The sequence below is a fragment of the Leuciscus leuciscus genome (assembly GCF_965113295.1).
Source record: "Leuciscus leuciscus genome assembly, chromosome: 20".
NCBI lineage: Eukaryota > Metazoa > Chordata > Actinopteri > Cypriniformes > Leuciscidae > Leuciscus > Leuciscus leuciscus.
The window spans coordinates 5,806,597-5,832,398 of NC_138744.1; the positions used below are offsets into that span (position 1 = coordinate 5,806,597).

Consider the following 25,802-nt stretch of genomic DNA (forward strand, 5'->3'; position numbering starts at 1 on the left):
CTAATTCTTTAGTCCTGACTTTGTGTTGTGCATTTTTGAGTGCATATTAAAGCATTTATCACAAGTCTCATTGTCTCGCTTTGGTTATTGTCATTCCAAACATGACTTTATAATGGTACAAATATAATGATCTACTATTTTCATAAAGTACTGCAAGTAGCTGGGTGTTGTAATCACTTGTGGTTTCTGCTCTTCTGGTTCTGATGAAATCTAAATAGTGCTAATAGGAAACATGGGGGGAAATTCCATTTGAATCTGCGAAGAGATGTATGAGGGTCACGTGACCGCACCTTTACTCTGATTGGACGGTTTGGAGTTTGTACGTTTCTATTGTCACTACTCGGGTTTCTTAGTTTATAGAGAGGTTTAAAGTCTACAAGAATGTGCAATTGGATCCTATTAAGTCCTCTGTGAGTGTCTTGACTCAATTAACGTGCAAACGTGTTGTTTTATCGCCGATTTTACGTGACGGCGAGGAGTCGCCTGGCGATGATGTCACGACGTATAACACTGACAGCGGTGACGCCTGATGATCATTAAAAACTGCCATTAAAATGAGCGCAGATGATTATTGTGTTTACTGAGAGAGCAATAAAACACCCGCGCGGCGTGCCCGGCAAAATAATAGAGGAGCTGAGTCATCAGTGAGAGAAGCATCCGATCAGCGTGGCATCTGCCCTGTCCATCCAGGGTTTTCCCCCTCTCTACCCGCGGCGGATCTCGGTCCGCCTCGCCTCCGCTCTTCCTGCAGCCGAGCCGAAGGATACTCGCACCCAGAGCCGCGATCTCACACTAAACCCCGCGGCCGGTGAGTTCCAGTACATCCCTGAAGCTCCCTCACTAACAAAGTAGCATGGTATCATCTTGTTTTTATACTTTGTAACATGGTAATACCATAGTAATTTTAATAACCTTGGGGTACCAGACATGTACAATGAATCATGGTACAGTTCTGATATTTGGGAACACCATAGTACTTTTAACATAATACTATGGTGCTGATATTAATGTAACATTGTACATAAAGGCAATTTGGTAAACATGCTACTATGGAAATTTGGGCTTGTACCTTGATATGGTAAGTTACTGCCACAGTGTTTGCAAGGGAACACTCTAAACACACAATTTTATCATGCTCAGTGATGATGCCTATCATACTGGTGAGTGGTGGCTTTAGATTTTAACAGTGGTTATTCAACTTTAGTAATTTTTTTTGAATACTGTACTGCTCATTTTTAGTTAATGTTAGTTATTAATGCATTAACTAATGTTAATATATATAACTTTTAATGTTAATAATGTATTGTAGTTTAAATTAACCAAAATAACTGTCATAATCTAAGCCCCGTCTGTGAAACCAGGCCTTAATGTAAGCTACATATTTAGCAAAAAAGAAAGATATCAGACAGCTGTGGCACTAAATCTATAGGGCTATAGATAAATGTGTCAAATGTTAGATAAGAGATAAAACGGTTCACAACTTCACATTTACAGATGTTTTATCTAGTGTTAACATACTTACTGTAAAGTGCTCTCTAGATTCTGCAGTGTTGGATTAGCATTTCATCTAAAAGAATTGTATATTTTATCTTATCTACAGTGATTTGATCTAGTGTGTAAAGGAACGCGTCATTGACTGTTGATCATGCTGTCAACTGTCCTGTGTTTACATTATAACCAGTGTCTTGTGTATGTTTTTGTTTCTCTGTATCTTTCAGGATGCTGAGCTCAAATCTTGGAATGGGACTAACATTTAGCATATAAATTCAACCTCCTGGAGGTTCTGGCTAGCTTATATTTTTCACACTCACAAGCACAATGTCGAGCAGAAGGAAGTCCACGACCCCCTGCATGGTGCTTCCGTCAGATGTTGTAGAGCAAGATCCAGATATGGAGGCCCTGGAAGGGAATGAAGGAGCCGAGAGTATGGCAGACGGTCCTACAGAGGGAGCAGTGGTTCCCATGGAAACAGAGACAGGTGAAGTTCACTTCTCAAGGCAGTTTTTTTTTATGTCCTTTCAGAAAAGTGCTCTGTCCATACCAAGTGCAAGTCATTTTTCTGTTCATATTGAAAGCTCAAATGCTGCAAAATCAAAACCTTATTGATGGTTAATATACAACTATGTTGAGTGCAATTTTGGACCAATGAGATTAACACTGTGGGCGGGGCTACCTATCACATTGCAACAACAAATATAAAGCAACCTCGTATCGCACATCGCTGGTTAGGACAAAAAAAAAAACGTACTTTAACAAGTCAGAAGTGCTGTTCTACTTATCTGCTAAGCATCTGTTCCTGTCATGTACTTATACTGACTCTAATCAAAATGATCCTTTCACTGTGCTTACAGAATATGAGGGGAGTCATTTCTCGAGCGAGGACTGTCGTTCTTCAGGAAAACGCTCAGGTCAAACATCACTAGAGCAGCCCATTTCTGATCTGACCAATGAGGGTGGTTTTGTGCAGACAGAGATGGAGGATAGTGATGACCCCTCAGTTACTGGAATCCCTATCAGCAAGACTCCCATAATGAAAATGAAAAGCAAGTCTGAACCCAAGAGAATAGCTATGTCTCTAAAAGGCACAAGTGAAAGCGAGACAATGGCTGAAAATGAGATGGAACTGGAGCCATTGGAAGCATCAGTGATGGGCTCTTCCATGGCAGCAGAACACATGAGCCCATTGCTCACGGAGTCCATAAAGCCCAGCGTTCTCGTCAATATTTCAAACCCTGCGGTAGCAGATCAGAAGAAGCTGGTTATGAACTCTGCGACGGTTCTTCCGGCCGGCTTGGCCCAGGTGCTTTCTGCCTTGCAGGCCCAACAGAACGCTCAAGCTCAACTTCTAATTCCAGTAAGCAGTATTCCCACATATAATGCTGCCATGGACTCCAATGCAGTCCTGATCAACATTTACAAGAAGTTCCCCTACCCGTCGGTGTCTGAGATCATGGGACTTGCAGCCCAGACCAAGTTCAGCGAGGAGCAGATAAAGATCTGGTTTTCAGCTCAGCGTTTGAAGCATGGTGTTAGCTGGACCCCAGAAGAGGTTGAGGAAGCCAGGAGGAAGCAATTTAATGGCACAGTCCACACAGTTCCCCAGACCATCACAGTCATCCCAGCCCATCATCTTTCTGCCACTAATGGCCTGCAATCTATTCTTCAAACCTGCCAGATTGTGGGGCAACCAGGTCTGGTTCTGACACAGGTTGGAACAGCCAACAACCTCCCAGTGTCCACCCCGATAACGCTGACAGTAGCCGGAATGCCCAATCAAAGTCAGACTCCCAAGATCGCAACCAATCAAATAAGCCCAGGTCTCAGTGAAACTAAGAGAGCTACTACGGTTCAGCCCCCATCACTGACCCCTCAGGAGAACTCTGCACTCAGTGCCGATCACTTTGGCATGCGCCCTAAGAAATCCAAGGAGCAGCTGGCTGAATTGAAAGCAAGCTATCTGAAGAATCAGTTTGCTACTGATGCTGAGATAGCCAGGCTAATGAAGTTGACCAACCTCACTAAAGGTGAGATTAAAAAGTGGTTCAGTGACACCCGATACAACCAGCGCAATTCTAAAAACAGCCACACCATCCTCCCGAACGACAATCCCAGGGGTAGTAGTAGTGCCACCATTGTTATCGACTCCAGTGACGAAACGCCACAGTCTCCAACACCATCACCTGTCAAAGAGAAGGAGACGCGCGCCAAGACCTGGAACCCCTTCCCAGACTTTACCCTGCAGAAGTTTAAGGAAAAGACACCGGAGCAGTTAGTGGTTCTAGAGGAAAGCTTTCAGAAATGTGTCACACCAACTGATGAAGAGCTCAGCCGACTAAGAGCCGAGACGAAGCTTACCAGACGAGAGATTGACGCCTGGTTCACAGAAAAGAGAAAAGCCCCTGTGCCCGATTCCTCAGAGTCAAAAGCAGATGGTGAATCTTCCCAGAAGAAGGGGAGCCAAACTCCACCTGGTGGGAAGAGGGTAAGCAAAGAGAAGGTTACTAAAAAAACTCCAGAGCAGCTTCATGTTCTAAAAACTGCGTTCGTTCGGACCCAGTGGCCCTCGGCAGAAGAATACGACCAGCTGGCTGAGGAGAGCAGACTGCCTCGCTCCTACATCGTCAACTGGTTTGGCGATACACGCTACGCCTGGAAGAACGGCAACTTGAAGTGGTATTTTTACTATCAAAGTGGAAATGTGGGAGGAACAAATGGCAACAAAAACAGAAAACGGAGGATTCGGAATCGCGGTTGGGGGAGAACCCGTAATAGAAAAGTGAAGAAGCCCACAGAATCGGAGAAGAATTTACCTATCAGGTTTAAGTCTGCACGAGATATTTTGAAGGAATATTATTTGAAGCACAAGTTTCTGAACGAACAGGACTTGGATGAGCTTGTCGCCAAGTCTAACATGAGCTACGAGCAGGTGAGAGAGTGGTTTGCTGAGATTCGTCGGAAGGAGGAAATGGGTACCAACCCATTTGAAGATAAAACGGGAAATGAGGAACAAGATGAGGAAGAGGACGAGTCACTGGGTGAAAATGAGACGGCAATTGAAGAGCAAGGACCTTCTGCCTTGGGAGATGAAGAAGGTGACGATGATGACGACACTGATGACAGCGATTCCTGGGAGCCTCCACAGAGCGTTCGAAAAACGTTATCGATGTCTGAGGGTCAGTGATCTGTCTGAATTGGCTTTATTCTGAGCAATGGCCCTTGGTGGAAAACCATGACTGTGTTGGGTCTCGACTACATGCCCTCTACCACTGCACCAATTCTGCTTATATTGTACATAGTTTCAATTAAGGTTTGACAAGTTCTTTCTAGCATAAACATTGAGGAGAATAATGTTGTTGAATTTTTTTTTTTTTTGTCAGAATGTTTGGTTTCACTCAGAACTTGAGAAATCATGCACATGAACAGGGTTTTTTTCTCTGTGGCTCTGAAATGCAGCGATAACTCAAGAGCCCTCGGAAAAATCTTGACAATGTCATGCATACAATCTGAACTTTTGCCTACCAGAATTGGTTATGCACCTTATCCCTTGTACATGCAAAGACATCCTAGGCCTCTCTGTAGGGGCTTTTAATGGGGCTTTTCTCACTTACAGTTATTTGGAGAATTTCTTAGTGCCAAAGGTATAGTATTGAATGTTATGGTTCCCTTTACAATGAACACAATAGCTTATTGAGGGAATATGCATGAATACTTTGTATCAGATGGATACAACAGGCACTTTGTCAACCACCGTGATGTACGGTGTTTAAAGGAGAACTCGGCAACTCTAGCGAACTCTAGTCACTTCTTCGCTGATTTTTCCTTTTGTTGTCGCATGTTTTCCCCACGTATATTTCACAACACGGTCGTAAAAAACTCACTTGCGGCGGCCTCCTCCCCCTCTCTACCGCTGCTCATGTGCGTTTGTTTTGATCGGAGCAAGCCAACTGTATCGTGTGGAGCTATGTCTACCGAGGTGGGTCATCTGGTAATACATCATACATGCGTGTGTGTTTATGTTGAATTGCCGTAAAGCAATTCGTGTTTCGCGCTCGTTCTCGTTCTCGTTCTCGTTCTCGCTTCTCACGAGACTTCCAATTTCTATCTTGCCGGGACGGTAGTCCCCAAGTTGCAAGGTTGGTTTTCCGCCTGGGAACGCTGGGGGGAGCGGGGAAAGTCACCAATATCACCAGAACAGGTTGTTTAACCATCCAAATGAATTCTAGACAGTTTTATTAAGTTAAAAAAGTTACCAAGTTCTCCTTTAAAACGCAACCAGCCACCTTTTTTTATGTTGGGCAAGACCAAACATTTCAAATCGAATTTCAAAATTCAGTGACACACAAGTGTTTTATGTCTCATTCCCAGTGTTTTATCATCCATATACTGGCAGTGTATATCTGATATACAGCACACTACATCCCAACAGGACGTGGTAGATGTTCCTGTAGTCCATCTGACTTGAAAATATAACAGCTAATATTTTACAAAATATTTCATGAAAATGTCAGTGGTTGTAATCAACAGGAGATGTGACTGTTTTGCAGCTTTTCAACTGGACGGTTTTAAAGTGTTTAATTCAATGGGAACATGGGGAATTCCTGTTTTTGGCTGTCATTTGCTGTTTATTAATTTTAAAGTGTAACCTCCCTCAGATGTCTCCTCTGTTGGGCTGTCAGAGATGTTCTGCAGGCAAAGGGGACTTTCATTTGCTTGACAAATTTCAAATGATCATGTTAAGAACTTAATGTGTATTTGCCCTAATCATGAAGTGTTATGTTTTCCATTTCTATGACTTTGCAGAATTTCTTGCCTTTTTGAGGAAAATGTGTTTTTCTTTTCTATTAATATCTTGCTTTTATAGGACTAAACATGAACTGTTGATGAATAATTACCATGTGGGTGTAATTTGAGTTTGCTTTTTTAATATTTCTGCATGAAAGCAACACTATTACTTGTACTTTTAAAATCGCACCCCCGTGTAAGACGTTCACCATCTTAATTATATCTGCATGTATCCGACATTTAGGATGGTGGGGAAAAGTGTTCAGTTTGTACATATACCTTTATGCTCAACTAGTAGTTTTAAAGCCTTTTTATAAGTTTGTATTTATAGTGATAAATTTCACCTCTACACGAGTGGGTTGCTTGTATGGTGATCATTCAAATAATTATTTTGTGATTTGAGATATTTCTCAGATTTTAAGAGTTCTGTGTTGTATTTTTGTTTTTACGTCCTGGATTTCTTTCTTTTTCTGGTGAACATTTAATTGACTTGCTTGCAACCCTCATTTTCCTGTGAATACTGTAGTGTATTATAGACAAGAGGTCAAATGTGCCTCTGTGAACATGGTAAGTACTGTTTGAACAAAATAGCACATTTAAACTTAGGAAAATGTGTCCTCTCCACTGTTAACAACTGATCCTTTCATGTTTTTTAGAGTTTGAGAAGCTTGCTGGGATCTTGCTTTGAATGCGTATTAGTGCAGAATCAAACCGCAGTTGTATGTTTTGCTTCCTTTCAGCGGTCACTAATAATAATACGTTTAATAACGACAGTGTTTCTTAAATTGTTATCAGATTAGTCTGTTTCTTGGCTCTGTAAAACGCAGATTTTTACACAAATAATAATAATACAGATCTGGAACCATCATGGATTGTGATTTGAAACTAATGACGAGCCTTAAAACCTGTAGATGCCGCTGTGGTGGCAAAAAGCTTTATTTCCAAGAGCCATAGGCCTTGTGCAATGCTTTTATTTAATTGAACTGTTTTAATAGGCTTTTGCTTGATTTAGACTAAATATATATTTTCTACTTGTTTGAGGACAACACAATAAATTTGGATGAAAAAAAAATGCTCTCTGCTTTTCATTTTCTCCTCAAAGTTGATCTTTTCCATATAAGTCGCTCTAATGGCATCACATTCTGGGAGAACAACATGTAACGTTAACATATTTTAGCCTAATCGTTGTATTTTATAGTAAGCGATTACACTGCAGCAAGAGGATAATGTGTTTTTTTATGTATTTATAGTATTATGGGAATTACATTTTTGGAAGTGGACTAGTTAAAACAAGTTAACATTCGATTTGAATTAAAAGCAAAATTATTAGTATTTTCTTAATTAAAACACTTATAATCTGGTAATGGCACCTAATACTACTACTCTTAGAATACGCTAAATATCTTCATTCACCCACTCAAACCAAAACCTTTTTCTTGAAAAGAAAATCAGTAAAATGATTTGAGTGATATAATGACAGCAGTAAATGGGGAGTGATTCTTTAAAATTTCAATGAAATTACAGATAAATACCACATTAATTGAAATGATTATTGCGTAAGTTCTTTGGAGGACAATGAAATGTACAATTATTCTAATTTTAACATATAAATGCATAGGTAGAGAAATTCCCACAAATCTAACCATTAAATATGTGTAAAACGGGATTAAAGATAAAGAGACGCAAATAGGATCTCTTAGACTTAGGGCACACAAATGTTTACCTATTTGAAGAATCACTCAAATAAACATGTTTAAACGTCAACCGTGAGACTTTTATTTTGAAGCAGTTGACCAGTACGCAGCCATTTAGCCCTCAGCGCTGGGCGGAGCGACCAATGAGGTCCCCTCGTGACACCCACGTGATTTGTAAACAGGAAGTGTCTGATCTGTACTGCAGAGGGTGAGTGACCAGAATCTAAAATAAAATAAAAACATAATTCAGTCACATGAACGTATAAATGTGGATTTGGCTATTACAGTGCATCACTTTATAGTTAACCATATTTAGTGCGTTCATACCGTTTGAGCGCAGATTCAGCAATAAACTAGATTGTTATTGAAATATATAATGGGGAAAAAATAATTTGAGGTTAGACTTATGTAAAATCACCGTAATCTGTAATGAAGGCAGTCATTTAAGTGGTTAGTATGGAAAAGTAATGCTTTTTGATTGAATGTCATCAGATCTGGCCATCACTGAGGAGAGACTGAATGATCAGAGAACAGATCTGCTGTTTTCTTCTTCCTCATCATGGTGGATTTTCTGGCAGAGAACAACCTGTGTGGTCAGGCCATCCTGAGGATTGTGTCCAGAGGAAACGCCATCATAGCAGAATTACTGAGACTGTCAGACTTCATTCCTGCAGTTTTCAGACTCAAAGACAAGAGTGACCAGCAGAAATATGGAGACATAATCTGTGATTTCAGCTACTTTAAGGTACTCTCATTGTCATCTGTAATTATGTCATCATAAATGAATTGCATCTGATCTTTCCAAGATGCTCAGAAAGATTTGCAGTCAGCAACTGGTTCTGATGTGAATCTGTGTGTGTTGTAGGGTCAGGAGTATTATGAGGGTAAACTAGAAGCAAAGCCGGAGCTGCAAGATTTGGATGAGGAGTTTCGGGAAAACAACATCGAAATATTGACGCGGTTCTACCTGGCCTTTGAGAGTGTCCATAAATATGTTGTCGACTTGATAAGGTATGTTGTTTTCAAACGCAACGTATCTGAAATAATGAACATTTTCAGCAAAAAGAGGGGAAAATTCAACAAGCAAATCAGCACCATTAGTTTTGCTGGAGCAAATATACATTATTTATTTATTTGACATCATTTAGTTGATTTCTCTCTAAATCAAATCTTATTATTGCTATTTATTCAATTTAAAGAAATGTATTGCTTCCTCTGAAGGTACTTGGATGATCTCAATGAAGGGGTCTACATTCAACAAACACTGGAAACTGTTTTACTGAATGAAGATGGGAAACAGCTCCTGGTAAATTTCTGACTCACTAAATATAAAACAAATAGGAGTTAATTGCGTAAATCAGTTTGTAAATGCATGTGATTTCTGTCAGTGTGAGGCTCTGTACCTGTATGGAGTCATGTTACTGGTCATTGATCAGAAGATGGAGGGGGAGGTGAGAGAAAGGATGCTGGTGTCCTACTACAGATACAGGTAAGACAATATCTTGCCTTACACTCTTGCATTTTTTGGAGGTGTTTTTTTAATTTTTTTACTCAACTCATCTGAAAGCAGCTCAGATGAGATGATTTATCTCATCAAATGGACAAACACGTCCAGGTGTTACTGAATGAACACATTAAACACTATTTCTCATTTCCCCAGCGCTGCCCGCTCCTCGGGCGACTCCAACCTGGACGACATCTGCAAGCTCTTGCGCAGCACGGGATACTCCAGTCACCCGGGAGCCAAACGGCCACCCAACTACCCCGAGAGCTACTTCCAGAGAGTTCCCATAAGCACCACCTTCATCAGTATGGTGATCGGCCGCCTCCGCTCTGACGATATTTACAACCAGGCAAGACAGTGGTGTGATTTAAACTGGGGGAGTTAGGGACTCCTCGGGAAAGTTCAGAGAAAAATGGTGTAAAAAATAAAATAATAAACAGTAAAATAAAATAAAATAACACTAATAAATAGTAAAATAAATTAGATTATGTTAAATGATTTTGTTTTATTGACATACAAACAAAAAATGAATCAGTAAGGTTCAGATAATTTTTTTTTTAAACATACATAAAAATGAATGATAAAATAAGACGGATAAAATTCAATAAAGTTACTTAATCTAAAAGTTCAAAGAAAAAAAGTGCAAAAAAACAATTATTAATAATAAAATAAATTTGAAAATAATAATTATTTAATTTTATTGACAGATAAATGTTCACAGAAAAGGTGTAAAAACATTTATGTGTGTGTGTATGTGTGTGTGTAATAAAATAAGTTTGATAATTAAATTTTTTTTATTCTATTGACATCAAATGCAAAAATAGATACATAAATACATACATATATAAAATAATATAAAATTAAATACATTTGACAATGACAAATTATTTCAATATTTTGACAGATAAAATGCAAAAACTTTATAGAAAGTATATTTTCTAGTTAATACATTTTGCATTTTTTTTCTACATTTGTCTTGCTGGCTTATATTTATATTTTTGGAAGGAGGTTCCTCACATATTCGGGGTCTTTGGGATCAGTACGTTTTGAAAACCCCTCATTTAGGCAGATAACTCATGTTTAATCATGCTTCATGTTATGTACAATGTTTGATCTGTTCTAGGTCTCTGCGTATCCTCTGCCGGAGCACCGGAGCACAGCGCTGGCCACACAGGCCGCTATGCTGTGTGTCTGCTTATATTTCACCCCCTCCATCCTGCAAACACAACAGGCCAAGATGAGAGAGATCGTGGACAAATACTTCCCTGACAACTGGGTGAGAAGACTTTATGAAAGGGATAGTTCACCCAAAAATGAATTACTCGCCCTCATGTCTTTCGTTCATCTTCAGAACACAAACGAAGAACTTTTTGATGAAATATGTAACTACCACTATGTAGCTACGTAACTACCACTTTGACGCTTCATAAAGAGTTCATAAAGAGATTGTAAAACTAATAAAGAATGAAAACTGATATGAATTGAGTGGTTTAGTCCACATTTTCTGAAGAGACTTAATCACTTTATATGATGAACAGATTGAATTTAGGCTTTTATCCACATATAAACATTGATAAGAGAACATAAACAGAAGCTCAACCGAACCTGCTCCGCGTGAGAACAAACCTCATTGGTTCTTGCAGAAGCTCAAACGTGCTGCGTAACACGAGAATGAACCTCATTGGTTCTTGCAGAAGCTCAAACGTGCTGCGTAACACAAGAATGAACCTCATTGGTTCTTGCAGAAGCTCAAACGTGCTGCGTAATATGAGAATGAACCTCATTGGTTCTTGCGGAAGCTCAAACGTGCTGCGTAACACGAGAATGAACCTTATTGGTTCTTGCGGAAGCTCAAACGTGCTGCGTAACACGAGAATGAACCTCATTGGTTCTTGCAGAAGCTCAAACGTGCTGCGTAATATGAGAATGAACCTCATTGGTTCTTGCGGAAGCTCAAACGTGCTGCGTAACACAAGATTGAACCTCATTGGTTCTTGCTGAAGCTCAAACGTGCTGCGTAACACGAGAATGAACCTCATTGGTTCTTGCTGAAGCTCAAACGTGCTGCGTAACACGAGAATGAACCTCATTGGTTCTTGCTGAAGCTCAAACGTGCTGCGTAACACGAGAATGAACCTCATTGGTTCTTGCTGAAGCTCAAACGTGCTGCGTAACACGAGAATGAACCTCATTTGTTCTTGCTGAAGCTCAAACGTGCTGCGTAACACGAGAATGAACCTCATTGGTTCTTGCGGAAGCTCAAACGTGCTGCGTAACACGAGAATGAACCTCATTGGTTCTTGCTGAAGCTCAAACGTGCTGCGTAACACGAGAATGAACCTCATTGGTTCTTGCTGAAGCTCAAACGTGCTGCGTAACACGAGAATGAACCTCATTGGTTCTTGCTGAAGCTCAAACGTGCTGCGTAACACGAGAATGAACCTCATTGGTTCTTGCTGAAGCTCAAACGTGCTGCGTAACAGGAGAATGAACCTCATTGGTTCTTGCGGAAGCTCAAACGTGCTGCGTAACACATGAGAATGAACCTCATTGGTTCTTGCAGAAGCTCAAACGTGCTGCGTAACACGAGAATGAACCTCATTGGTTCTTGCTGAAGCTCAAACGTTCTGCGTAACACATGAGAATGAACCTCATTGGTTCTTGCAGAAGCTCAAACGTGCTGCGTAACAGGAGAATGAACCTCATTGGTTCTTGCGGAAGCTCAAACGTGCTGCGTAACACATGAGAATGAACCTCATTGGTTCTTGCGGAAGCTCAAACGTGCTGCGTAACACATGAGAATGAACCTCATTGGTTCTTGCGGAAGCTCAAACGTGCTGCGTAACACATGAGAATGAACCTCATTGGTTCTTGCGGAAGCTCAAACGTGCTGCGTAACACATGAGAATGAACCTCATTGGTTCTTGCGGAAGCTCAAACGTGCTGCGTAACAGGAGAATGAACCTCATTGGTTCTTGCGGAAGCTCAAACGTGCTGCGTAACATGAGAATGAACCTCATTGGTTCTTGCGGAAGCTCAAACGTGCTGCGTAACACATGAGAATGAACCTCATTGGTTCTTGCGGAAGCTCAAACGTGCTGCGTAATATGAGAATGAACCTCATTGGTTCTTGCGGAAGCTCAAACGTGCTGCGTAACACATGAGAATGAACCTCATTGGTTCTTGCGGAAGCTCAAACGTGCTGCGTAATATGAGAATGAACCTCATTGGTTCTTGCGGAAGCTCAAACGTGCTGCGTAACACATGAGAATGAACCTCATTGGTTCATTGCTTCCGTTTGCCACTACTGATGTTATGAAAATGTTATATGCATGATATGTTTATATTGCAATATCGACCTTAAATCTTCAGGTTATAAGCATATACATGGGGATCACTGTGAACTTGGTGGAAGCGTGGGAACCATATAAAGCTGCTAAAATAGCCCTGAACTACACACTGGAGACAGCCAACATCAGAGAACAGGTACAGTCACCTGTGTAGTTCCCATTCACACACACGTGTGACTCTCTAAACCAGAGTCACTCTGGGCTCACACACAGTTCTCTCGTCTCAGGCCGGTCGATACGCTGCCAGTGTGGAGAGTTTGCGGCCGCAGGTGCAGCAGTTGTTGAAGGAGGGATTCCTGAGAGAAGAAATCGTCCTGGACAACATTCCCAAACTGCTGAACTGCCTCCGCGACTGTAACGTTGCCATCCGCTGGCTGATGCTGCACACTGCAGAGTCCGGTGAGGACAATAAAGCCAATAACACAGCACTTTTCAACCTTTCTGACTAAGACCTTTTGACATATACCAGATATTTTTGGTGCTTCTGCTGTAATGACAAAATATTTTTTAACCTTTTTTATTTACAGCAACTAGTAGTGTCAATATATTTAAAGAAATAAATAATTATATAATAATATATTGTTATTATACACTGCCTGGGCAAAAAAAATTAACTGTTTAAATAGGCAAATGCTTAAGAGTCTATGATTGGATCATCGTTGCAGTGATTATTATGTTTCTAGCATGTTATATGTTTGGCAACAGTTCTTCTAACCCTAATTGATGAAGTGTGAAGGAAGACGTATCATGGCCATATTCCATGATGAAATTGTCAAGATTCATCAGGCTCAAATTATGAAAGAATGGTTGGGAGGAGCATGAAGAATCATTTTCACACATGAATTGGCATCTCTGAGTCCAGACCTTAAATTCATTGAGAGTCTTTGGGATGTGCTGGAGGAGACTTTACAGAGTGCTGGACTCTTGCATCGTCAATACAAGATCTCGACCAAAAATTGACTCTCTTGATTGAAATAACTGGCCGACTTTTTTGGGCCGGGCAGTATATTTAATACTTCTAGATAATTAAAAGAAGTATATTCCACATTGACATTGGACATGACATTTCAAGGTTTAGAAATTACACTTGTAACTAATAATAGGCTTGCTTAACTCTTTCACCACCAGCAGTTAAAAAAAAAGATAATTTTGACAAAAATTTCATAGCCCCCAGAATATTTTGTTGTATGAATATCTGAAAATGCATTATATATCAAAAGAAAGAACAGAGCCTCTGCTTTTAAACAAACAAACAAACAAAAAAACATTTTATTCTAGCTTCATGCATTCTTTTTTTTTATCATACTTGAATGTGGGTAAGTTTCGTAAAAGAAAGAAAAGTATTTTTTCAAAGACTATAATGTACATTAGCAATGCTTTTATCGCTTGTTTCTGCTTCTTTTTTGCCTGTGTTTTGATCTGGATGTTCTCTATTCCTTCAGAAGATGTATAATAGCGTGTATCCCCCTACCGTACACGGAAAGCAGGAAAATTCTGTCAATGGCGAGTAATCGTTGTCTCATAAATGACGGAAAATTTCGTCAGTGGCGAGGCAAGAGTTAAATATCCAGGTCTTTCAAGACCATAGGAATTCTGGTGCTTAAATAAAAATAACAGTTGTTGAGGGAGTGAATTGTGGGGAGGGCCCCCTTGAGGGTCCTAGACCCCTGACTAAGAACCATTGGTTTAAATGTTTTGAGCTTTGATTACTGAATCTATTTGAAAGGAATTATACCTTTGGAGAGTTTGCTGTTCGATATAATGCATCAAAATGCTTTTATGAGTAATTGTGGTTGTTTTTGTTTTTTGTTAAAGCTTATGATCCAAACAACAAGAGACTGCGTCAGATCAAAGAGCAAATTATCAATGACTCCAAATACAATCCCAAAATTCTGTTTCAACTGCTGCTGGACACGGCCCAGTTTGAGTTCATACTCAAAGAGGTAAATCGAAATAATCTGAAAGATGTGCCTCAGCTCAGACGTCACTGTTCCTTATTTTGTTGGTTTAAAAGTCTTGTTTTTTTATATTTTTTTATTTGATCTGTAACCTAAGACAAAAAGGTACAAATGTAATTCATCCTAGGGCATATCTACCAATCTCAGCTCAGACCGTCTCCCTGTTCCGACTTATTACAATGTATTTTTGTCTAGTGGACTTTATCTGTCCATGAGGCCAATATAGCCTTCCATAGTAAAGGCTTTTATTAACTTTCATGCAAGAGAACATTTTCTAGATGTACACTACTGTTCAAAAGTTTGGGGTCAGTCAATTATTTTTGTCTTTCTTTAGACAAATTAATGCTTTTATTTAGCAAGGACTCATTCAATTGATCAAAAGTGACACTAAAGACATAATGGTACATTTCTATTTCAAATAAATGCTGTTCTTTTTAACTCTATTCATTAAAGAATCCTGTAAAAGTCTATCACAGCTTCCACAAAAATATTAAGCAAAACTGTTCTCAACATTGATAATAATAATACATTTTTCTTGAGCAGTAAATCAGCATATTAGAATGATCATGTGACACTGAAGACTGGAGTAATGATGCTGAAAATTCAGCTTTGAGATCACAGGAATAAATTACTTATATATATTATATCAAATTAGAAAATAGTTATTTTAAATTGTAATAATATTTCACAATATTACTGTTTTTACTGTATTTTTGATTATACAAATGCAGCCTTGGTGAGCATAAGAGACTTCTTTCTAAAACATGAAACAATCTTACCGACCCCAAACTTGAATGGTACTGTATTTTGATATGGGATCTCACATAGAAGCCTCTCATTATTCTTTTCTCTCGGTTTGCGTGATTTGCAGATGTTCAAGCAGATGTTGGCAGAGAAGCAGCTCAAGTGGGAGAGCTATAAGAAGGAAGGATCAGAGAGAATGATGGAGCTGGCCGAGGTGTTTTCCGGGGTCAAACCTCTCACCAGGGTGGAGAAAAACGGTAAACATGCAGAACCACAACATGCAGAAGGCACTTGTAGACATCATTGCTCATGCATTGATTTGTTCATCAGAGAATCTTCAGGCCTGGTTCAGAGAGATCTCCAAACAGATCGAGTCCCTGAACTACGAGGACTCGACCGCTGCTGGCAGGAAGACCGTGCAGCTCATTCAGGCTCTTGTGGAGGTACGAACGCATCTGAACGTGTGCTGTGATGTGATTCTCTTCGGTGATTTCACATGAAATTGTTTCTCTGGGAAAGGTCCAAGAGTTTCACCAGCTGGAGTCGAACCTGCAGGTGTGTCAGTTCCTGGCGGACACACGCAAGTTCCTCCATCAGATGATCCGCACCATCAATATTAAAGAAGAGGTGCTAATCACAATGCAGATTGTGGGGGATTTGTCCTACGCCTGGCAGATCATTGACAGGTATTGGCGTTACATTGGCCTCTTTTTGTTTTCTCACACATTTAAGGTTAAAGTTCCCCAATTATGCTATTTAAAGATTTATCATTTTGTTTTGGAGGTTTGTTGCAATAGCTTTAATGCCGGAACACACCAAGCTGACTTTCGGCCATTGGGCAACGTTTTTCAGTGTTTTTTTGGTGTTCCACAAACTTTTTGGCTCTAGTCAGGGTTTTTGTGCCGATTCATCATGTTGAATCGGCGTCTGGCCGTCGGTAAGAGAGAGAACTCTGATTGGCTGTTCAGCTTAGTTTGGTGAGTCAGTGCACGTGAATAAAAGCGAAAGTGGTGAAAGCGAGCAAAGAAGATCATTTTACATAATCTTACCTGAGCATTTGAATGCACACGATTTTCATAATAACATAAGCCGACTGGAATGAAGAAATTGATCCGCGTGATTGATATTCAAAATAGTAAGCAATCACTGCTTTGTTTAAGGTTTGTATTTCTGTAGTCCGAGTTTCGGTTTCTCTTTTTGAATTACGAAAATAGACTATTGATACCTGGTGATATAGACAGATCACAGGCACAGAACACATGTGCTAGTTGACAGTTGCCTTTTTAGTCCTTTTGGTGTGTTCAAGCACAGCTTTTTGGCCGAGATGCAGACAACGTGTCAGCTTTTGTCATCGCTAGTTCTTTGACGTTGGCTTGGTGTGTGCCGGGCTTTGCGTGCGACATGTCGACAACACGAACCAAACTCTTCCAGCCGTCAGCTACAACTATAGTATTTGAGGGTGGGTCAAAGTAGATGTTGTTTGCTGGCAGCCAATGAAGACCATGGGATACCATTATGCAAATTTGTTACAAATCAACATAGCAGAAAGTTAGACTGAAATGGCCGACGACTCGTTTCAGGCGGTTCAGAATCGGTTCTTTCTTTTGGTAGACAATAACTCTTTATCAGGCACTTTGATCTTTGAAAATGTACAGACCTTTTACATTCACAAGCAACTATATCACACACTACATGAAAGGTGATATCTGAAAAAGCACAATGGTGGCACTTTAAAGTTCCTTTTCCCAATGTGTTTCTCACAGCTTCACCTCAATAATGCAAGAGAGCATCAGAGCAAACCCCTCGATGGTGACCAAACTCAGAGCCACTTTCCTGAAGGTGAGTTAGACTGGCCTGGTAATGTATGACACCAGAAACAAATCCACTTCTAACTCTTCATTGTGAACACGAACAGCTGGCGTCTGCGCTGGATCTGCCTCTTCTACGGATCAACCAGGTCAACAGTCCAGATCTGCTCAGCGTGTCTCAGTTTTACTCCGGGGAGCTGGTGGCTTATGTTAGAAAGGTTTGGAGAAGAAATCACTTTATTAATCTCTCTGTATTTGTTCCATATCTCTTTAAACGTGTTTCATGCAAACATGCAGGTACTGCAGATCATTCCAGAGAGTATGTTCACCTCGCTGGCCAAAATCATCAAACTGCAGATCCATGACATTATGGAGGTGCCCACACGTCTGGACAAAGACAAACTGAAGGACTACTCTCAACTCAGTGCCCGTTATGAGGTACGACAGATACATCTGAGTTCTTGAATGTGGCTGTAATAAGCGATAGTGTTTCCTTCGGTTGTCTTTGCCATCAAACCAGATGTGATATTATCTAGGAAGCTTACTATAAACATGCCCCATTTGCCCTGAAAGTTTATGAAATATTGACATGACATTTTAGTTAGTCAATTTTAATATTTTACAAGTTTTTGTTTGTTTGTTTTTTACAAAACCTGTAGATTATCAGCGGTATAGTTTAATTGACCAGTCGAATAGTCTCACACATCCATAATTTATTCATAAATGTTATATAGTATTTTTTTTATTCTGCTTTTGATTTATGCTGATTATAAAAACTATTATATTATAAATGTAGTATCTATTGTATTATTTTATTCTATATATTTGTATTTATTTTACTCTACATATATTTATATTTTGCATTATTTTACTCTATATATTTATTATATTTTGTATTCTTCTATTATATATATAGAGAGAGAGAGAGTAAAATAAATAAATAATAAAAAATTATATATATATATATATATATATATATACAGTATATATTATTTTTATTTTACTCTCTATATATTTATATTTATTATTTGTATTATTTTACTCTCTATATTTATATGTATTATATTTTGTATTATTTTACTCTATATAACTAACTTGCTCAGCAAAATTCTCCACAAAATCAAGCCTGTGTAAAAACATGGAGGTGTTTGCGTTCACATACTTCGAGTATGTTTCAGACCTGAGTCAACGGGTTGCTGTTCTTGTATAGATCTATTTTGTGTAATTATTTATAAATGATAATAAATAAAGTAACTCTCTGCGGTTCTTCATCTGACAGGTAGCTAAACTCACTCATGCCATCTCAGTCTTCACTGAAGGTATTTTGATGATGAAGACCACACTTGTCGGCATTATCAAGGTACTCTAAAGATTCTCTGAATGTTACACGTTGATCATTTTTGATAGATCACAGCATTTTCTTTTTGCACTGATGCAGACCATACATTTGCATTAAGAATTACAGGTGATTTTTTTTTTTTATTTCTTGTTGAGAATAATGTAGTTGATAACATGGTTTAACTAACCTTATTTCTATGTTTACGGAGTATTACACATTTTTATACGTTTATACCATGAGAGCTCGTAAACCATGAAAGCACGTTTGTTTCAGGTGGACCCGAAGCAGCTTCTGGAGGACGGGATCAGGAAAGAACTGGTCAAACGTGTCGCTTACGCTCTGCACAAAGGCCTCATCTTCAACCCCAAAGCCAAAGTGAGCAAACCTTCATCTTGCCCTGCTAAACAATTATATTTCTGTCCTTTGTGTTTTAGAACATCATATTGCATCATAGCTTTCCTGTAGCTCAGTGGTAAGAGCATTGCGTTAACAACGCAAGGTTGTGGGTTCGATCCCAGGGGATTGCACATACCTATGTATAAAATGTATAGGATAATGCAATGTAAGTCGCTTTGGATAAAAGCGTCTGCTAAATGCATAAATATAAATATAAATATATTGTTTCTCTTTCAGCCCAGTGAGCTGATGCCAAAGCTGAAGGAAATGGCTGCCACCATGGATGGGTTTTATCGCTCGTTTGAATATATTCAGGATTACGTGAGCATCTACGGACTGAAGATCTGGCAGGAGGAAGTGTCTCGTATCATCAACTACAACGTAGAGCAGGAGTGTAACAGTTTCCTCAGGACGAAGGTCTTGGTCTTTGTAGCGTCTTATTCATATTGAGCTTCTTTTAAACTTTAGATTTTGTTGTTCATTGGTAGCTTATACTTCTAGTGTTGATTTTAAAGAGGTTCTTTTCAGATCCAAGACTGGCAAAGCGTCTACCAGTCCACCCACATTCCCATTCCTAAGTATCCGTCTGTTGATGAATCCGCCACTTTTATTGGACGCCTTTGCAGGGAAATCCTGAGGATCACGGATCCAAAGTAAGTCAGCGCAAAAGTGATCATTTCAAACTTTTCATGCTTTGACGCCCAGATGCCAAAAGTCTGGAGAAATGTCACGTTCCTCGTCTTTATTCCTCTCAGAATGACGTGTTACATTGACCAGCTGAACACTTGGTACGATTTGAGGACGCATCAGGAAGTGACCAACAACCGACTCTTCTCTGAGATTCAAGACACGCTGGGGACCTTCGGCCTGAACGGACTCGACCGACTCTTGTGTTTCATGATCGTGAAGGAACTGCAGGTGAAACTTGTGTTCAATTTCTACTGAAATGCAATGATTTTGAAATTGACCATTGATGATTTGAACAAATTAAATCAAGTCGAATTGCATCAAAATTTACAAAATTTGCATCAATCGCTCTGGCGCGAGGCGACACTTTGATAGCACTTAGCTTAGCCCAGTTCATTCATTAGGGACCAAACAGAGATGAAGTTAGAAGCGACCAAACACCTCCACGTTTTCCCTATTTAAATACAGTTACACGAGTAGTTACACGACCAAGTATGGTGACACAAAATAAAACAAAGTCGAAGTGCTCCCAAGTGCTATTCCGCCATACATTATAGTTATCCTTTTTACCCGCTTAGAAAAGAGCCACGTTTTATTTTGTGTCACCATACTTGGTCGTGTAACTACTCGTGTAACTGTATTTAAATAGGGAAAACGTGGAGGTGTTTGGTCGCTTCTAACTTCATCTCTGTTTGGTCCCTAATGAATGAACTGGGCTAAGCTAAGTGCTATCAAAGTGTCGCCGCGCACCAGAGCGATTGAGTGCACGCACTGAGACGAGAGAGGCATGTATCAACTCGTCTTAGTTAAGGTAATAACATAGTTTAATATAAAAAAACGGTTGAGTGTTCCTTTAAGAAAGCGTCTGACAAGCTCTGCAATTCACATCAGTCACGTCACATTTATTAATACAATATTTTATACAATAGATTGTTTAAAAGTAGCAAGACATGAAAAAATAGTGTCAGTGTCTCTTCCCATTAGAATTACAACTTCAGTTTTTACTGTAAAGCAGCTCTCCTGTGTGTTCAATGGTAGTTCAAAGGGTTTTCTGGAAAGAAAATTTCGAACTCCTGAGACGAACACTAAACGAACTTCATTTTGGCCTTATTTTTTTTTTAAATGACGTCACACAAGTTCGTTCGTACAATTTCGCTTGAAGTGTATCAGGGCCTTAAAAGGGATAGTTCACCCAAAAATGAAAATTATCTCATCATTTACTCGCTCTCAAGCCATCTTAGGTGTATATGACTTCCTTCTTTCAGCCAAACACAATTAGAGTTATTTAAAAAAATATCCTGGCTCTTCCAAGCTTTATAATGGGAGTGAAGAGTAACTGAGTTTTTGAGGCTTCCAAGCTTCCTTTCAGGAACTGAATCATAAAAGTCATAACTGAATCAAAAAGTCGTAACTGAATCATAAAAGTCGTAACTGAATCATAAAAGTCGTAACTGAATCTGAATCAAAAAGTCGTAACTGAATCAAAAAGTCGTAACTGAATCATAATCTGAATCAAAAAGTCGTAACTGAATCAAAAAGTCGTAACTGAATCATAAAAGTTGTAACTGAATCAAAAAGTCGTAACTGAATCAAAAAGTCGTAACTGAATCATAATCTGAATCAAAAAGTCGTAACTGAATCAAAAAGTCGTAACTGAATCAAAAAGTCGTAACTGAATCATAAAAGTTGTAACTGAATCATAAAAGTTGTAACTGAATCATAAAAGTTGTAACTGAATCATAAAAGTTGTAACTGAATCAAAAAGTCGTAACTGAATCAAAAAGTCGTAACTGAATCATAATCTGAATCAAAAAGTCGTAACTGAATCAAAAAGTCGTAACTGAATCAAAAAGTCGTAACTGAATCATAAAAGTTGTAACTGAATCATAAAAGTTGTAACTGAATCATAAAAGTTGTAACTGAATCATAAAAGTCGTAACTGAATCTGAATCAAAAAGTCGTAACTGAATCAAAAAGTCGTAACTGAATCATAATCTGAATCAAAAAGTCGTAACTGAATCAAAAAGTCGTAACTGAATCATAAAAGTTGTAACTGAATCAAAAAGTCGTAACTGAATCAAAAAGTCGTAACTGAATCATAATCTGAATCAAAAAGTCGTAACTGAATCAAAAAGTCGTAACTGAATCAAAAAGTCGTAACTGAATCATAAAAGTTGTAACTGAATCATGAATCATAAAAGTTGTAACTGAATCATAAAAGTTGTAACTGAATCATAAAAGTTGTAACTGAATCATAAAAGTCGTTACTGCATCAAAAAGTCGTAACTGCACCAAAACAAAAAGTCGTAACTGCATCAAAAAGTCATAACTGAATCATAAAAGTCATAACTGAATCATAAAAGTCGTAACTGCATCAAAAAGTCGTAACTGAATCAAAAAGTCGATTGAATCAAAGTCAATCAATGTCTGTACAAATAATTACATAAATATTTAGTGAATACCTTGAAATCCCCTCATCACAATCAATTTCATCTAAATAATAATAATAATAATAATATAAACAATAATAAATAAATATAAATCTGTCTTTGTTTCTCCTTTGCAGAATTTCCTGACAGTCCTTCAGAAGAACATCCTGAAAGACAAAGCAGTGGTTGACGTGTTTAAAGCTCTGCTGACAGCTGTCAATCCTGTCAAAGGGATTGTGGGTATGTGTGTTTGATGCTCTTCCAAAATGCCAAAAGTATACTTCAGCCATCTGCTCTCCGCGTAATGTACATCATCTTGAGCAGTGGTTCTCAATTCCAGTCCTCGTGACCCACTGCTCTGCACATTTTGTATGTCTCCCTTATTTAACACACCTGAACCAGATCATCAGCTCATTAGGAGAGACTCCATGAACTGAACTGAGTGTGTCAGATAAGAGAGACATACAAAATGTGCAGAGCAGCGGGTCACGAGGACTGGAATTGAGAACCACTGATCTAGAGGGTCCGTGCACACTATCTGCGTGCAGCGTGCACTTGTTTGGAATGGTGCACTTGAAAACAAAGTCCACTAGATAGTGCGCACGTGCCGGACGCATCTTCCCGTGCTCACAACCAAAGGAGTATACTTCAAAATGCCCGTGTGCGCGAGACGGAGCGGAACGTGGGAAATGAAGTATACCCGGGCCTGAAGCCTGACACTTATTCCCACAGTCATGTTCTTAATCTATTTATCTTTCTGCATCAATATTCAGCAAATGCAAGCAAAGTTTACGCCAACGCTGTGGCCAAAACCCAGAAGATTTGGGCGTCTTATCTGGAAGCCATCATGAAGGTGTTGCTTTCTTTTTATTTCTGAGACTTCATTTTGAACATTTGTTTTTCCATCCATTTATTTCTATTTGAATTTGCATATTCATGCTGAAAAAGACCATGATCGTTTCACAGGTGGGTCAGATGCAGATCTTGAGGCAGCAGATCGCCAACGAATTGAATTACTCCTGTAAATTTGACTCGAAACACCTCGCTGCGGCACTGGATAACCTGAACAAGTGGGTTGGGAATGATGTTTCTTCCTTCCTTTGTACTTGGATTAGTTTTGACAACTTACAATGGAAGTGTGATCATTTTCAGGTCTCTGCTGTCCGATATTGAAGCACATTACCAGGATCCATCGCTGCCGTATCCCAAAGACGACAACACCCTGCTCTATGACATCACCGCCTATCTGGAGGCGGCCGGAATCCATAACCCACTAAACAAAGTGAGTCATGTATATGAGAAATATTCATTTCTCCATGTCAGTGATTATTTTATCAGATAGGCCCAAATGTCAGTGCTTCCCTGACATGACATGACATGACCTGTTAACATCAAGCACCATTTTGTTGTATTTATCAATTTGATACTTTCAGATCTACATCACGACGAAGCGTCTGCCTTATTTTCCCATTGTGAACTTCCTGTTCCTCATAGCACAGTTGCCAAAAATGCAGTACAATAAAACCCAAGGTCTGTAACTGTTTTTTATTTATTTTTTGCATCTGTTCAAAAGTTTGGGGTCAGTAAGATTTTTGTATGTTTTTGAAAAATTTTTTTTACTCTTATGCTATTAATTTTTTCACAATTCAGATGAATAGAAAGTTCAAAGGAACAGCATTTGAAATTATTTAAAATGGTAAAAAAAATCTCTGTCAAAAAAAAAGAAAATCGTACTGAACCCAGACTTTTGAACGTAGTGTATGTAAATGAGACTGGTGTGGGTTTGATCTGTGTTTGTGCTGGTTCCACAGGGATGACGTGCAGGAAGGCTGCAGATCCCGTGGATTGGGCTCCTCTGGTCCTGGGTCTCCTGACGCTGCTCAAACAGTTTCACTCCAGATACACAGAACAGTTCCTGGCTCTGATTGGACAGTTTATTCGCTCCATAATGGAGCAGTGCACCAGGTACCTCACTTCACTATGTGACGATAGAAGGGTGAATCTCACCAGAGAATGTCCAGAAAAATATGAAATTATATTTTGTATTGAATAAAATAAAGACTATTTTAGGACTATTAAGATTTTGGTAACACTTCAGTTTAGGGTCCATTTCTCACTATTAACTAGTTGCTTATTTGGATGCATATTACTAGGATATTGGCTGTTTATTAGTAATTATAAAGCACATATTAATGCTTTATTCTGTATGACCATATTCTACATCCCTTAATCATACCCAATACTTAAACTGAACAACCACCTTACTAATTGTTAATAAGCGGTAATTATAAGTTTGAGGCAAAAGTCATAGTTAATAGTGAGAATTGGACCCTAATCTAAAGTGTGACCAATTACACTTTATATTACACCTAAACCCACCCTTAAACCTACCCATACCACCAGACTTGTCCCTAACCTTACCCGTATCCCAGCTCAATAGCAGCAAAAGTGTTTTGCTGTACAACATGAACAATTAAGTACATTGTACTTATTTTTTTGATGCAAGTACATAAGTTAAATAAGCCTAAAGATAGTGTAAAATTATACAAAATATAGTACAGTTATAACGTAATCATTAATATATTTATTTTATTATGTATTTATATTATAAATACATAATGTAAAATAATACAAAATATGAGAATTAGTTTTTTGCATTATGGTATTAAAAATATGCTTAATAATATGCAAGTTATATAAAGTAAAACGATCCAAAAATAATAAATATAAATAGATAGATGGTAAAATAAATATATTCATTATTACATTATAACTGTACTATATTTTGTATTATTTTACACTATATTTATTATTTTTGTATTGTACTATCTGGCATTACAGTAATTTACTTTTTTATCGTATTATGGTGTTAAAGATATGCTTAATTGTCATAAAAATGTGATATTGATATTCATTTAAAGCAAGGTATAATTTATTCTATTGATTTTAGAGTGGAATCTACAGGTTTTGAGGGGAGAAGCTTTTTTTAAATAAATGCTGTACTTTTCGGCATCATAGCAACAGAAGTGTCTAACAGCGTCTGTTCCCTACAGTCAGAAGATTCCAGACATGCCTTCAGATGTAGTCGGAGCATTAATGTTTCTGGAGGACTATGTGCGTTACACTAAACTGCCCAGAAAGGTAGGAAATATTGCCATGAGATGTTGTATTAATTTTCTTTAAAGACACAAATATTGCCACATCAAAAATCATGAGTAATAGTTATAGTTTTGTTTTTCTCTCCTTTTCAGGTGGCAGAGGCTCATGTGCCGAGTTTCATTTTCGATGAATTCAGGACTGTGCTGTAAACATGCCTCTCATAATGTCAAATCATATTTGATATCATTCATCTTTCTCTTAAAGCACTAATGAAATTGAGTAATTAGCATTTTTAACATTTCAATTTTTAAACATGTTGATCTTTTGTAGCTGTTACTGACCAGATGTCTGTCTGCCGGTGTAATACATGCCATATGTGTATGTTTTGATACAACTTTTTAGCACACTTTCGAAGAATGAATCACTTTAACTCACAGCCTCTCATGATTTATTGCTTTTATAAAACCTCATATGATTTTCCTTTTTTGCGAATATCGTTGGCTCAGTTTAGA

General features: G+C 38.6%; 2 protein-coding genes across 2 annotated transcripts; both read left to right on the plus strand.

Annotated features, from left to right (window-relative positions):
* Positions 1 to 301: 301 nt before the first annotated feature.
* zhx1 (zinc fingers and homeoboxes 1) lies at positions 302 to 6,636 on the plus strand. The gene is made up of 3 exons (XM_082148881.1): positions 302 to 808; positions 1,719 to 1,978; positions 2,352 to 6,636. Exons 2-3 carry the CDS (start codon positions 1,819 to 1,821, stop codon positions 4,679 to 4,681), a joined length of 2,490 nt encoding a protein of 829 aa, XP_082005007.1. The 5' UTR covers positions 302 to 808; positions 1,719 to 1,818; the 3' UTR covers positions 4,682 to 6,636.
* A 1,477-nt stretch (positions 6,637 to 8,113) lies between these two features.
* Positions 8,114 to 25,726, plus strand: washc5 (WASH complex subunit 5). Its single transcript, XM_082148870.1, has 29 exons — positions 8,114 to 8,184; positions 8,469 to 8,721; positions 8,842 to 8,987; positions 9,198 to 9,282; positions 9,365 to 9,465; positions 9,637 to 9,829; positions 10,604 to 10,756; positions 12,853 to 12,966; positions 13,058 to 13,229; positions 14,646 to 14,773; positions 15,660 to 15,789; positions 15,863 to 15,975; positions 16,052 to 16,218; positions 17,296 to 17,371; positions 17,448 to 17,558; positions 17,638 to 17,778; positions 18,620 to 18,700; positions 18,953 to 19,054; positions 19,313 to 19,492; positions 19,604 to 19,728; positions 19,831 to 19,993; positions 22,329 to 22,431; positions 22,965 to 23,044; positions 23,158 to 23,261; positions 23,344 to 23,473; positions 23,625 to 23,721; positions 24,003 to 24,156; positions 25,245 to 25,332; positions 25,443 to 25,726. Exons 2-29 carry the CDS (start codon positions 8,536 to 8,538, stop codon positions 25,497 to 25,499), a joined length of 3,480 nt encoding a protein of 1,159 aa, XP_082004996.1. The 5' UTR covers positions 8,114 to 8,184; positions 8,469 to 8,535; the 3' UTR covers positions 25,500 to 25,726.
* The last annotated feature ends 76 nt before the right edge of the window (positions 25,727 to 25,802 follow it).